This window comes from Salvelinus namaycush, chromosome 34 (genome assembly GCF_016432855.1).
Source record: "Salvelinus namaycush isolate Seneca chromosome 34, SaNama_1.0, whole genome shotgun sequence".
In the NCBI taxonomy this organism is placed as follows: Eukaryota; Metazoa; Chordata; class Actinopteri; order Salmoniformes; family Salmonidae; genus Salvelinus; species Salvelinus namaycush.
Window position 1 is genome coordinate 14,320,948 of NC_052340.1, and position 15,925 is coordinate 14,336,872.

The following is a 15,925-nucleotide window of genomic DNA, read 5'->3' on the forward strand; positions in this document are numbered from 1 at the left end:
TATCAATAGTAAAAGTACAAATCATTTAAAATTCCTTATATTAAGCAAACCAGACGGCACAATAGTTTTCTTAACCCTTATTTTACCAGGTAAGTTGACTGAGAACACATTCTCATTTACAGCAACGACCTGGGGAATAGTTACAGCGGAGAGGAGGGGGATGAATGAGCCAAGTGGAAGCTGGGGATGATTAGGTGGCCATGATGGTCAAGATTGGGAATTTAGCCAGGACACCGGGGTTAACACCCTTACTCTTACGATAAGTGCCATGGAATCTTTAGTGACCACAGAGTCAGGACACCCGTTTAACATCCCATCCGAAAGACGGCGCCCTATACAGGGCAATGTACCCAATCACTGCCCTGGGGCATTGGGATACTTTATTTTAGGGGTTCTGTTTTTGTCAAATTCTATATCTGTTTGGGATTCTTGCAGTCAATTTGCAGTGTACAAATTATGTATAACTATTTCACGTCCCCGACCATCGGCCCATGGCTGAATGTAATTGGGGACTCATGCTGTAGGTATTTGACCCAGGTCTATTGTTCATATAGGCTACATTGTGACAACATGCCATATCATGATAAATTGCCTGAATTGATGCGATAATGATAAATACAACGTTAAGTTTATAACATGAAAGTGCACCACAGTTTAAAATGATAATTTAAAAACTACTACTAAACCACCACTACTAATAGTAGTTGTTTGATTGTTGTAGCCATCAATTGTCCCATTAACAATCACCCATATTAGAAAACTTGTTTCATTTCAAACTTCACATTTCTCTAGCATAGGCTACTTATAATGAACGATATCAGCAAAATGCCAGTGATAAGTGACTGTAATTTTCAGTTTATCGTTCCATCTCTAGGCTACTACTGTACAGTAGTTACGTCAAAGGGACTGTGCCAATTCAGACAGGCGCTATCTGCCGCTGAAACTATCATGCATATTGTTATCTTCCAGATGGTTTAGGCTTATCCGTCATGAACAGGTCAATATAACTATGTCGTGTGTTATTATCTCTACACTGCGATAAATTACATTTATCAGGAATGATAAAATGAACAAGGATTAAATTAGCTTTTTCAGTGACCATCCAATCTTGGAAGACTGAAAGAGTATGTTTAAATGCTGTACATAGGAATGTCTTATTGGCTAAATGAGGAAAGTTGCGAGTGAGACCAAACATTCCAAGCTGATAGAACGTAGCTCAACGGCAAGTGAAGAAAGGTTCAGAGAAGTTGACCACCGCTGACCCGGCTCGAAAGGGAAGATGAGGACCATGATCTCTCAAGTTAAAACATCATACACACCAATAATTATGGAGACATGGACAATGGCGACATACAAACACATCTCAGGAAATTCCCTATAATACTAGCAAAGACAGCTGGAGTTTCCGCTTTTAAAAACAGCCTTATTCCCCAATTTCAGTGTACAGAGCTGGAGGGGATGTTCAATATTATGGGCCTTCCTGTTGTTAAAGAAAATTGCAAAACAAAAAGCACATGCCTACCCCCTTTGTTAGTTTAAGATTTTTAAGAAAATAAAACCGATCCCATTTATAAAAAGTGATCTATAACAGCGCTTTGGTCGTTATGCTTTCTGCTACAAACAAGCTGTAAAATAGAATAAACCGGGAAAAATATGTGCCTCCGATGCATGTGGGGCGATCATTGTTTCTTTAACATTCAGGCTGAGCTAAAAGATTCTATAGCCGAGAAAAATGGACTTTGCTTTTGAAGTAATCTAATTCTGTCACTATCAATTGATTTAAGCTATTCACTTTCTGTACAATAAAATCTGTTTAAACCCAGACAGATTTTTGGGAAACACTTGTGACCTTCTCTCGTTAGGTTAAGCCACGGAAGAAGAGTAGCCAGCATACATTTTTCTGCGTCGTTAGGCCTACTCTGTCTGGGGTGGAAAGTCAGACCTAACATTTGAAAGTAGCATGCTCAGATTCCTAATGACGTCTCAGATGTAATTATTTGCAAACAGGGAGTTTCGTTGCAAACAAGACACACTGATTTGGAATTGTAGAAATATGAGATGAACACAGGCATATCTCTGCTCATTACTGTAATTTTGGTAGTGTGTGTGTGGTATTAAAATATATTCTGCTAATATGTAAAATTACTAGAATTGCATGATTTAAAAAAATAAAAGGCACTTTTTTTCTCGGACCTGCAAATACGATATATGCATGCAATGCTTACTATAAAGGAGATCTTTCCATCCCTACTCTTGTCCAGGGTGGTCTGTGAACCCACAACCCTCTGGCCCACACCCCTCTGCGCTCTCAAAATTCCTGCGCTGCATTTAATGCCTACGAGACAGAACAGTTTCTAAAACTGTATATCTAAGGCTCTGGTCTGTCCAATAAGTTTTAATTATTATTTTGGGTATAGGGGAGGGTATTTCTTTCAAACGTTCGGTGAGGGTTTAGATAAAATATATTTTGCGGAAGGGAGGGCCATCCATTTTCATTTCAGAGAGGTCCGATTTTCTCCACGTTATTATTATAAATAACGCTCACACCTGCAATATTAACTGGTTATAGGTAGATAAACAATATCGCCTCTTTTCACCCCATCGCTGACTTTATGATCGCTGACATACAGTAAGTACAGTGTAGACAAAGATTAAAGGGAAAACCATATAATCTTTGGTGTAAATCATCAAGATTCTGCTCTGAACATTTTTATATGCAATAGGTGCATTTGAAAAGTTAATAATTGGTTAAATCAGCTGATTTCAGTACAGGAAATTCCCACAACACAAAAATCATCCATGCACTCAAGGCCTATGGCATACCCTCTCATACCCCCTCAATGTGTGTCCTGGTTTTAACTTAACCCTTCACTGACACGGAGGTAGGTTATTTAAAGAGTATATAGCAGCTTATAGCAGAATTTCGTCTGTCAAACTTCTTATTTCTTATGGAAGAAATAAAGCCTAAAAACAAAGCCCTCTTGTTGTTAGTAAATTCAAATGTAGACGAACTGAATTATGCCTACTTTCAGCACCATGAGCTGCCTATTTCTGATTGATTGTGCTGCGGCTTCAAGTTTCAGCACCACAATGCAAGTTAATTAAATCTGGCATATTGTCAATAACTCTGATAAATACACTGAACAAAAATAAAACGCAACATTAAACAATTTCAAAGGTTGTATGGAGTTGCAGTTCATATAAGGAAATCAGTCAATTGAAATAAATTCATTAGGCCCTTATGGATTTGACATGACTGGGAATACAGATATGCATCTGTTGGTCACAGACACCTTAAAGAAAAAGGGAGGGGCTTGGATCAGAAAAGTAGTCAGTATCTGGTGTGAGCACCATTTGCCTCATGCAGCACAACTTCTCCTTCGCATAGAGTTGATCCAGAGCATCCCAAACATGCTCAATGGGTAACATGTCTGGTGAGTATGCAGGCCATGGAAGAACTGGGACATTTTCAGCTTCCAGGAATTATGTACAGATCCTTGCGACATGGGGCCGTGCATCATCATGCTGAAACATGAGGTGACACAGCGGATGAATGGCACAACAATGGGCCTCAGGATCTCTGTGCATTGAAATTACTATCGATAAAATACAAAGTGTTTGTTGTCCGTAGCCTATGCCTGCCCATACCATAACCCCACCATGTTCACAACTTTGACATCAGCAAACCGCTCTCCCACACGACGCCATACACGCCGTCTTCCATCTGCCCGTTACAGTTGAAACCGCTATTCATCCGTGAAGAGCACACTTCTCCAACGTGCCAGTGGCCATTGAAGGTGAGCATTTGCCCACTGAAGTCAGTTCCGACGTCGAACTGCTGTCAGCTCAAGACCTTGGCGAGGATGACAAGCATGCAGATGAGCCTTCCTGAGATGGTTTTTGACAGTTTATGCAGAAATTCTTTGGTTGTGCATAACCGACATTTCTCTACCATAAGCCACCTCCACTGTTGTTTTAGAGAATTTGGCAGTATGTCCAACCACCCTCACTACCACAGACCTGGTGTAAATACACCAGCCCAGGACCTCCACATCCAGCTTCTTCACCTGCGGGATCATTTGAGACCAGCCACCCACACAGCTGATGAAACTGAGGAGTATTTCGGTCTGTAATCTTTAGTGGGGAAAATCTCATTCTGATTGGCTGGGCCTGGCTCCCCAGTGGGTGGGCCTATGACCTCCCAGGCCCACCCATATCTGCGCCCCGACCCAGTCATGTTAAATCCATTGATTATTTCCTTATATGAACTGTAACTCAGTAAAAAAATAAAATTTGTTCAGTATACATTTATCAAGTATGATAAAATTAACAAGGATTTACAGGGACGAGCTTCTTCAGTGACCATCCAATCTTGGAAGACTGAAAAAGTATGTTTAAATGCTGTTTATAGGAATGTCGTATTGCTAAATGAGGAAAGTCTTGAGAGACCAAACATTCCAAGTAGGTGAAGAAATGTTCACAGAAGGTGACCACCACTGACCTGGCTCAAAAGGGAAAATGAGGATCATGATCTCTCAAGATAAAACATAAAAAACACAATTATGGATTACATTTACCAGGAATGATAAAATGAACAAGGATTAAATTAGCTTTTTCAGTGACCATCCAATCTTGGAAGACTGAAAGAGTATGTTTAAATGCTGTACATAGGAATGTCTTATTGGCTAAATGAGGAAAGTTGCGAGTGAGACCAAACATTCCAAGCTGATAGAACGTAGCTCAACAGCAAGTGAAGAAAGGTTCAGAGAAGTTGACCACCGCTGACCCGGCTCGAAAGGGAAGATGAGGACCATGATCTCTCAAGTTAAAACATCATACACACCAATAATTATGGAGACATGGACAATGGCGACATACAAACACATCTCAGGAAATTCCCTATAATACTAGCAAAGACAGCTGGAGTTTCCGCTTTAAAAAACAGCCTTATTCCCCAATTTCAGTGTACAGAGCTGGAGGGGATGTTCACTATTATGAGTGCATGGATGATTTTTGTGTTGTGGGAATTTCCTGTACTGAAATCAGCTGATTTAACCAATTATTGACTTTTCAAACGTGACAGCTAGAGATAATTATAATTTAAAAAAACACATGCTCTATTGACTGAGTTGGTTAAAAACTTCCAGATTGTAATAAGATATTATAATGGGGGGAATATAACACAGTAAATTCACAGTTCAGTGTACTGCAGAGAAAGTAACAGTAAATCTACATATACGTGATAATGCCAGAGAAGCCACCTACTGCGCACAGACATACATTTTTGTCAACTAATGTGAAATCAAAGTGAAATAAACAAACATTTTTACCAGGTCAATGGATTTAGGCTAAAAGTTGAGCCATTTTTTTTTTATACAGGAAATCAAATGCCCTTATGTTGATGACTTTTTGCAATTCCAATAAGTTTTCCACGTTGATTCAATGTCATCAGAAGGAATAACGAAAAATGGATTTATTTAAATTAAAACGGAAACATTGATTCAACCAGTTTGTGCCTAGTGAGCGGGTTTATAGGATATATTGTCACAATTGTTGTTAAACCCGAGACAAAGTGAGACGCAATCAGACAACAAACAAACCTTATGCCAAAGCAAATCAATATGCCCAACTTAGAGTTGGTTAATCACCACAACCTTAGCCAACGTGTCAGGTGAATCCACATATTTGGATGTTTGAGTAGCCTACATACAAACTGCTGTCCCTCAGTATCACCTTTACATGACCCATCTTTATGAGATGGTACAATGTCCATTGCTGTTAAGTTCTTGCCTGGTTAGAGTCTGATAAGGTTCCAGGTATCCCATAATGTAACTTGTTTTGTAATTACTGAATTACTTTTAGTTAGTTTAACCAAATAAAGTGAAACCACAAGTCTTTTGTTAATCTCCACCTTTTCATACATCTGTCCAGTGAGGATGTGTATGAGCTGTAACATGACATGTAATAATGATAAAAGCTTAACAGCAGCTGTGTGACGTGCTTCCTGAGGTTAACTGAGGGACACATTTAGGTGATGCACTGCTCAGGGGTCAGTTATCATACAATCGCAGTTCTTGTAAGTTAACATTTACTGGTCATGACTGTAAACGTACCCTTCTCTCGGGCTTCAGCACTGTGCAATTGAGGTCAACTCTTAAAACACCCTGGCACATATTACACCAATCTCTTTGTTATTACTCTGGCCTTGACAATGTTTCAAAGGGTTAGATACAGTAAATTGTTCTACCAAATATGGCCACTCCAATATGGCCATGTTTGTACCTAGAAATAATAAAAATGATATTATAATAACGATAAAACATATTTCATAAAATAAGGATAGGATCAACTTTAATGTCCCTGAAGCATCTTAGAAAACTGGATGAATCTTAAAAAAGTGAGGAATATGATGTTCAAGATGGATATCAGTTCACATTAAGTATGCATAATCAATTTTTAAAAATCCACATTCATTGTCTGGAAATTATAACCTATATCTCTGAAAATCCCGACACAAATAGCTTGTGTTGTTTTATTAATAAAACAGCCTAAGGATACAGAGCTGGAGCGTGTCAAATATTATGACTGGATGGTTTGTTCTGTTGGACTTTCCTCATGGGTGGAATGTTATTCCTATTTTTCATAATTAACAAAAAAAAGTACATATTTTTCATACATAGGACACGGCTACAGTAACAGGTTGATAGCGTCAATTGAATACCTTCCAGAAAATAAAAGTGCCGCATCAGAAGCATCTGTACCTTTTCAGACAGTAGAATTCTGCTTCTGCATAGAATGTTCAGTAGTTTCCCTGACAACAAACGTTGCTGATTGATGTGCTGTTGTGTTCTTTTTCTGATGTTTTTAAATGGTAGGGTAGATAGATGTGTTGTATTTTCTACTAAATGTATTGATACGCCATTGTATTTAACGAACTTCAAAGTACTTTTCTTAGGAGAGAGTGGTCTGCAAGCAGGCAGGGTGCAGCTCGAGGTCATTTGATTGGCAGTTCTGGTTGCCTGGAGATGGAAGTTAGTCCGGCTTCAGAAGGGGCATTCCTTTACAGACATGTTAAATAACCCTTCAGTGGAGCTTCGAAACTATCTCCTGAGAAGGTTTCGTGGCGACATTTAAAAAGCCGTAGTGTATGTACCCTTTCAGACAAACAAACATGCCATAGCCAAGGGGCCACATTCCACGTCTTAAAGTGGTATATGACAAACGGTTTTGTTATGTTTCAATCTTCTATGATGTATATAAAGTGTAATACTGGGATGCAAACTCAAAATTGAATACATGCAACATGGTACAGGTGTCTTTTTTCTAAGCCCACAACCATGTGTGTGAGTTGTATACTTTTGTTTCAAAGTACATTTGTTTAATAAGACTACGAAGAAACTCTGTGTGACCTTGATTTAGCCAATTTCAGTAAAAAGGTTAAGAAACAAATAATGTACACAGATAGCTAATGAACCTGGTCCAAAATATAATGTCCTGTATAGTGTAGGTACTGCTGTGATAGTTTACAACTTCTGGAACCCATCTAGATATTATCCCCATGATTGGGTCATCAATCATGGGTCCTTTTTTGATGTTTGGGGGTGAGGGTGCTGCAATTTTTCCACTGACAGGGAAATACAGGACTAGTAAATGCCCAGTGCACTACTTTGTGTAATTAATATGTTTTTTAAATTCACATTTTTCAGGGGGTGCTGCAGCACCCTCAGTACCCCTACCTCCCCCGGCTATGCTTACAGAACTTCTGTTCTGCAAAGACTTATGTAAGAACCACCACGCGGTCTAAAGGGTTGTGCTACAGCGACAGTATAAAGCTCTGCCCGTTACACTAAGCAGCACACAGGAGCTTCACATGAGAAGAGTCCTATCACTTGCACTCCCTTCAAGCAAGACAGCCACAGACATTCTCAATCCTGACAACAATGTCACCTCCAAGCTCTACAGGTAAGTTGATGTTCTCCAAATGAGGGTTAAAGCATTTTGCAGTCATACATTGCCTAGTGACCTTTCATCTCATCTTTAAAACATATAACTATTCAGTTTGTAAAAAAAATCTAGAGAGTAATTTATTGTAGGCCTATTAGTCCCCACAAGCTCCTTTAATACAATTTCTAGTTCTGCTTTGATATCCATCTGCTGTTTTTCTTTGTAGGTCTTCAGGTGTTTTTGAGTAATAATATTGTCTGGACTTTTTCCTTGCAGACCTGAAAAAGACTAAGTCAAAGAAGAGTAAGGATCATCATTACACAGACGTGCACGGCCTGCCATGCATTGAGAAGATCGTGGCTTCTGTGGAAGAGACCCCAGAGGCCATCAGCACTAATATCAGTGGAACTATCCCAGAGTGGATTAGTGGCAATTTCCTCAGAAACGGACCAGGAAAGTTTGAGATTGGTAATAATAAGTGAGTATATTTTAAACAAGCTATATATGTTTAACCAGAATCAAATGAGGAGTAAATGACTATTGCTGCATATATGAAATGATTTACTGTACTATATTAACTATTTCTTCTGCATCTCAGATTCAACCACTGGTTTGATGGAATGGCCCTCCTGCATCAATTCAAAATCGCGGGAGGCCAGGTGACCTACAAGAGCCGCTTCCTGGGAAGTGACTGCTACACGGCTAACAGTGAGAACAGCCGCATCGTTGTGTCTGAATTCGGGACTGTGGCCATGCCAGACCCCTGCAAGAACTTCTTCCAACGCTTTCTGTCCCGGTTCGAACTGCCAAGTGAGTTTACAGTTCAAGTCTGCAGTTCAAGAGTTTGGAGGTCAAAGAGTGGAGAATATATGACAGACGGAGAATTGATTTACGTTGTGCTAATCACATGAAAACTATCTTTGGTCCACAGAAGCATCAGATAATGACAATGTGAGCTTTGTGACGTACAAGGGTGATTACTACGTGAGCACGGAGACAAACTTCATGCACAAGGTGGACCCTGAGACACTTGAGACAAAGGAAAAGGTAGGCCTTGGCTAATAAAATATTGCATCGGATCTACTAGTGTATAGTGTTTCCTTTTCTTTTTAAAGGTCTACACAAACACTACCTACAGTAGCCTCATACAATACAAAGAGTTACATTCAGTATAAACAAATCACCAAATGATTTTGTTGAAATATTTAATAAGAGACCTATTGCATTATAAACTCAGCAAAAAAAGAAACGTCTTTCAAAGATAATTCGTAAAAATCCAAATAACTAAACAGATCTTCATTGTAAAGGGTTTAAACACTGTTTTCCATGCTTGTTCAATGAACCATAAACAATTAATGAACATGCACCTGTGGAACGGTCGTTAAGACACTAACAGCTTACAGACGGTAGGCAATTAAGTTCAGTTATGAAAACGTAGGACACTAAAAAGAGGCCTTTCTACTGACTCTGGAAAAACACCAAAAGAAAGATGTCCAGGGTCCCTGCTCATCTGCGTGAATGTGCCTTAGGCATGCTGCAAGGAGGCATGAGGACTGCAGGTGTGGCCAGGGCAATAAGTTGCAATGTCCGTACTGTGAGACACCTAAGACAGAGCTACAGGGAGACAGGACGGACAGCTGATCGTCCGTCCTCGTAGTGGCAGACCACGTGTAACAAACACCTGCACAGGATCGGTACATCCGAACATCACACCTGCGGGACAGGTACAAGATGGCAACAACTGCCCGAGTTACACCAGGAATGCACAATCCCTCCATCAGTGCTCAGACTGTCCGCAATAGGCTGAGAGAGGCTGGACTGAGGGCTTGTAGGCCTGTTGTAATGCAGGTCCTCACCAGACATCACCGGCAACAATGTCGTCTATGGGCACAAACCCACCGTCGCTGGACCAGACAGGACTGGCAAAAAGTGCTCTTCACTGACGAGTCGCGGTTTTGTCTCACCAGGGGTGATGGTCGGATTTGCGTTTATCATTGAAGGAATGAGCGTTACCCCAAGGCCTGTACTCTGGAACGGGATCGATTTGGAGGTGGAGGGTCTGTCATGGTCTGGGGCGATGTGCATCATCGGATTGAACTTTTTGTCATTGCAGGCAATCTCAACGCTGTGCATTACAGGGAAGACATCCTCCTCCCTCATGTGGTACCCTTCCTGCAGGCTCATCCTGAGATGACCCTTCAGCATGACAATGCCACCAGCCATGCTGCTTGTTCTGTGTGTGATTTCCTGCAAGACAGGAATGTCAGTGTTCTGCCATGGCCAGCGAAGAGCCCGGATCTCAATCCCATTGAGCACGTCTGAGACCTGTTGGATCGGAGGGTGAGCACGTCTGAGACCTGTTGGATCGGCGGGTGAGGGCTAGGGCCATTCCCCCCAGAAATGTCCGGGAACTTGCAGGTGCCTTGGTGAAAGAGTGGGGTAACATCTCACAGCAAGTACTGGCAAATCTGGTGCAGTCCATAAGGAGGAGATGCACTGCAGTACTTAATGCAGCTGGTGGCCACACCAGATAATGACTGTTACTTTGGATTTTGACCCCCCCCCCCCTTTGTTCAGGGACACATTATTCAATTTCTGTTAGTCACATGTCTGTGGAACTTGTTCAGTTTAAATCTCAGTTGTTGAATCTTGTTATGTTCATACACATTTTTATGAAAATAAACGCAGCTGACAGTGAGGACGTTTCTTTTTTTGCTGAGTTTAGGATAGCATGATTGAAGGCCTATCAAGACATTTCATTTTTGTTGATGCTCTCAACAGGTGGACTGGAGCAAATTCATTGCTGTCAATGGAGCCACTGCCCACCCCCACACAGACCCTGATGGTACAACATACAACATGGGGAATTCTTACTCTGCTAAAGGTAAGGAAGGAACCAGCCCCTGCCCATTCACTAACACCGTCACTTAAGTCTAACAAATTGCAGATGAAGAATGACAAAACACAAACCTTTTAAACCTGAAATCTGCCTGCAAAAATTGGCCAAAGGCCAGTTTTCCAGGTTCCAAATAAAACTAAAACCAAATCGGTCTTTTTTTCAGGTGCAATTTACAATATCATCCGCGTGCCTCCGACAAAGACAATGCCAGAAAACCCAGAGGAAACCCTGGAGGGAGCTACAGTGGTCTGTTCTATTCCTTCAGTGGACAAGGCAAGACCTTCATACTACCACAGCTTTGGTGAGCAGACCACACAAAGCCTCCACAGGCTCCATAGCTAATGACACATTTAACGTAAACAGCCTCATGTAAACCCTCTCACCAGTAGATGGCTCACTCCGCCAACCATCTTCAAAGCAAAATGGTCATGTTTCATCCTTTTGTTAATCAGAATGCACAGCAATGATCTATCAATACTGATATGATCTGACTCAACTCCAAAAGATTGGCAATTGATATACTGCTCATTCGATTTCAGCAATGTCGGAGAATTACGTAGTGTTTATTGAGCAGCCTATCAAAATGGACCTCTTGAAGATTGTTACAGGCAAGCTGAGAGGAAAGGCTATCAGCGATGGGGTCTACTGGGACCCTAAACTTGAGACCATCTTTCATTTGATTAACAAGCAGACAGGCAAGGTAAGACCTTGGTCTAGAACGCCCTTGAATTCTTGGGAGTCTCAGTTCTTGTTGAAAGTTTTGGTAAATGACAAGCTAGGAACGAGACAATGGATACTAAGCCTACAGTAATTGCTTTTAAGTTATACATTTCATTTCTGATGACTGACATCCTTTATTCTCTTCCAGCTCAACTCAGTCAAGTATTATGCCAAAGCGCTGTCCACATTCCACCAGATCAACGCCTGGGAGGAGGATGGCCTCCTGGTTATGGACCTCTGTGCCGCAGACGATGGCAAAGCCATCAACAACTACATAGTTCAGAACATGCGCAAGTCAGGAGAGGCTCTGGACAAGGTCAGTATAAGTCTAAACTGAAGGGTATAACACTTAACTTCAATGAATAATCATTAATAAACTATTTAAAAATACTATTACTAACTACAAATACATATTCCGTTATTTGTAAACAGTTATATGCATTAGAATTCAGAAGCATGTATACTTTTTTGTATAACTTATAAAGCATTTATAATGGCTTGTTCATTACAGTTATACAGTGCCTTCGGAAAGTATTCAGATCCCTTGAATTTTAAAACAATGATTAAATAAAAATAATTTCTCAGAAATCTACACAAAATACCCCATAATGACAAAGCGAAAACAGTTTTACAGAAATACCTTATTTACAGAAGTATTCAGACCCTTTGCTATGAGACTCAAAATTGAGCTCAGGTGCATCCTGTTTCCATTGATCATCCGTGAGATGTTTCTACAACTTGATTGGAGTCCACCTGTGGTAAATTCAATTGATTGGACATGATTTCGAATGGCACACACCTGTCTATATAAGGTCCCACAGGTGACAGTGCATGTCAGAGCAAAAACCAAGCCATGAGGTCGAATGAATTGTCCGTAGAGGTCCGAGACAGGATTGTGTCGAGGCACAGATCTGGGGAAGGGTATCAAAACGTTTCTGCAGCATTGAAGGTCCCCAAGAACACAGTGGCCTCCATCATTCTTAAATGGAAGAAGTTTGGAACCACCAAGACTCTTCCTAGAGCTGTCAGCCCAGCCAAACTGAGCAATCGGGGGAGAAGGGCCTTGGGTCAGGGAGGTGACCAAGAACCCGATGGTCACTCTGACAGAGCTCTAGAGTTCCTAAAGCTCCTTCCAGAAGGACAACCGTCTCTGCAGCACTCCACCAATCAGGCCTTTATGGTAAAGTAACCAGACGGAAGCCACTCCTCAGTAAATGCACATGACAGCCCCTTTGGATGACTTTGCCAAAAGGCATCTTAAGAATCTCAGACCATGAGAAACAAGATTTTCTGGTCTGATGAAACCAAGATTAAATCATTTGGATTAATGTCAAGCGTCACTTCTGGAGGAAACCTGACACCATCCCTATGGTGAAGCGTGGTGGCAGCATCATGCCGTGGGGATGTTTTTCAGTGGGAGGGACTCTAAGACTAGTCAGGATCGAGACAAAGATGAACAGAGCAAAGTACAAAGAGATGCTTAATGAAAACCTGCTCCAGAGCACTCAGGACCTCAGACTGGGGTAAAATCTCACTTCCAACAGGACAACAACCCTAAGCACACAGCCAAGACAACGCAGGAGTGGCATCAGGACAAGTCTCTGAATGTCCTTGAGTGGCCCAGCCAGAGCCCGGACTTGAACCCGACCGAACATCTTTGAAGAGACCTGAAAATAGCTGTGCAGCAACGCTCCCCATCCAACCTGACAGAGCTTGAGAGGATCTGCAGAGAAGAATGGGAGAAACTACTCAAATACAGGTGTGCCAAGCTTGTAGCGTCATACCCAAGAAGACTCAAGGCTGTAATCGCTGCCAAATGTGCTTCAACAAAGCACTGAGTAAAGGGTCTGAATACTTATGTAAATAAAAATAAATACAATTGTTTTTGCTTTGTCATTATGGGGTATTTTAGGTAGATTGAGGGAAACTTTTTTAAATACATTTTAGAATAAGGCTGTAACCTAACAAAATGTGGAAAAAGTCAAGGGGTCTGAATACTTTCCGAAAGCACTAAGTGTAACCAGCTGAAGTCACTAGGATCAGGAATCCTACATGTGAACTGCTTGAGGTTGAAAATGTTTTTGTTCAAATTAGGTGTACAACACTATGTGCAGAGTGTTCCCCCGGCGATTTGTCTTGCCTCTCAACGTGGACAAGGAGACACCCTGTGGGCAAAATCTGAACACACGCCCTGACAGTACCGCCACTGCCACCAAGACTGCTAAGGACAAGGTGTGTGAACAATAATCATGCACAAGTCTTCTGTTATACATCACTGCTGAAATACATCACTAAGCTAAGCTCCCGAGTGTGGCAGCGGTCTAAGGCACTGCCTCTCAGTGCTAGAGGCGTCACTACAAACCCTGGTTTGATCCCAGGCTGTATCACAACCGGCCGTGAACGGGAGTCCCATCGGGTGGCGCACAATTGGCCCAGCGTCGTCCGGTTTAGGGGAGGATTTGGGGAAGGAATATTCACTATCAGAGCCTCATTAACTCGCTCTCTGCAGGTGTTCTGTACACATGAGGATCTGCACGATGAAGAACTTCATACGTATGGTGGTCTCGAGTTCCCACAAATCAACTATGCCAAGTACAACACCAAACCATATCGCTACTTCTACGGTTGTGGTTTCAGACATCTAGTAGGAGACACTCTCATCAAGATGGACCTCCAAGGCAAAAGTATGAAGGTTGGTTGTCATATTGATTCCTCCTTTTTTTTTTTACTCAAGAATATCTGCATCAGTAACACAGTACTCTATTGCGATGAGTGATGTAAGCCTAGGTAATAGGAATAGGAAATTCAATGCTGACCTTCATACTGCTGTGCTTTAAGGTGTGGGAGCATCCTGGACTGTACCCTTCAGAGCCTGTCTTTGTACCCTTGCCTGGCGCTACAGAAGAGGATGACGGTGTCATTATGTCTGTGGTCATCACTCCAAATAAGGTCAGTTCCCCCTTAAACACCTATGCCCATTAACAATTGTTGTTCTCCTAACTCCCAATGTTAGCCTCCTAATGTAAACATGTTCCCCTTCTCCAGGACAAGAGCACGTTCCTGTTGGTTTTGGATGCCAAGACATTCAAAGAGTTGGGCAGAGCAGAGGTGCCTGTGAACATTCCCTATGGTTTCCATGGGACATTCAACTCCACTACGACTCATAGAAGGTATCTATCAGAAAATAAATTGGAGGCCCATTAGAGTGAATTGTACTGTGTTCATCTTTCATTTCTTGTCAAGTATATCCTTTGATTATTGACTGGATAACCATCAAAACACCTTATTGTGAAGTTTACTTTAAAAGCACTGTGAAAAACTTGTTCGTTCCATGCAAACAAAGAAAATGTTTCATGTTCATAAATAAGTGTATTTTTGTAAGATTTATGTCCACTCCTGTTTTGTGAATATATCAATCCTCTATATAAACAACTTATAATAAAAAAATATGTATTAAGAAAAGCCATGGGCTAATTTTTTATAATTTGGTTCACTCACCACCGAAAAGCTCGTAATAAATCTTTCAAAAATACTATTGGAAAAAGTGAAATATAGGCTATGATAACACCACGCAATATTCCATGTGATACACAGATGAATTAGTCCTACAGTCTGAACTGAATCCATTGACTCTTGTGACCGTCTTGTGGTCACTCACAACACAGTTACGACCTAAAAGTTAGTTTCCTGTTTGGTAATGGTTAGGCTATATTTCACTGTCAAGTAAAAAATTATTGATTTTATACATTTTCAAAAATGAATTCTTAACTTTGGATATTGCAGACACTGAAACGTCAATATTTTTAACCTATTTATTGTTTACAGTAGGCTACATAGGCCTAGATCTACAGTATTCCCAATGCTTGAATATAAATAGGTAATTTATAAAGAAATGAACCACAATGACACTCACATTGTGTTTGCCAGTGTGGGATAAAGAGTGAGGACAGTAAAACTAAAAAGCATACATAGAGGTCAAAAGAAAAGTACTGACATGTTACTTATTTAGATCAGTGAGGAAATATTTACAAATAGTCTGTAGCACATAGGCCCATATAGCAAGTCTATCCCTGCAGTTTGTCAGAAATGAGAGCCAAGGTACGCCTCAAGTGATCCTTCTTCTCTTTCAGGTGTGACTCCAAGTTTCTGGCCTCCATCAATATGTCTTCCAACTCCCTAACTTGTGAAGCATCTATTGCAGCCCTCTCACTGTAGGAAACAAAGGCACTATGTATGATCGACATGGTGTGGTGTACAGATGATTTCAAGAAAAGCATATTCATCTAATGGTTGTTTATCATAATAAAAAATGTTTGTATGCAGTAAAATTGCCTGGGTACTTAACGTAATATGTGATGTGGG

The 15,925-nt window shown here is 41.0% G+C and overlaps 1 protein-coding gene across 1 annotated transcript; it reads left to right on the forward strand.

The window, feature by feature from the left end:
* Positions 1–7,940: 7,940 nt before the first annotated feature.
* On the forward strand, positions 7,941–15,778 carry LOC120029197 (beta,beta-carotene 9',10'-oxygenase-like). The gene is made up of 13 exons (XM_038974490.1): positions 7,941–7,962; positions 8,221–8,422; positions 8,543–8,754; positions 8,876–8,991; positions 10,726–10,828; positions 11,007–11,144; positions 11,383–11,543; positions 11,712–11,879; positions 13,658–13,795; positions 14,073–14,255; positions 14,402–14,512; positions 14,609–14,733; positions 15,694–15,778. The coding sequence occupies exons 1-13, from the start codon at positions 7,941–7,943 to the stop codon at positions 15,776–15,778; spliced, it is 1,764 nt and encodes a 587-aa protein (XP_038830418.1).
* The last annotated feature ends 147 nt before the right edge of the window (positions 15,779–15,925 follow it).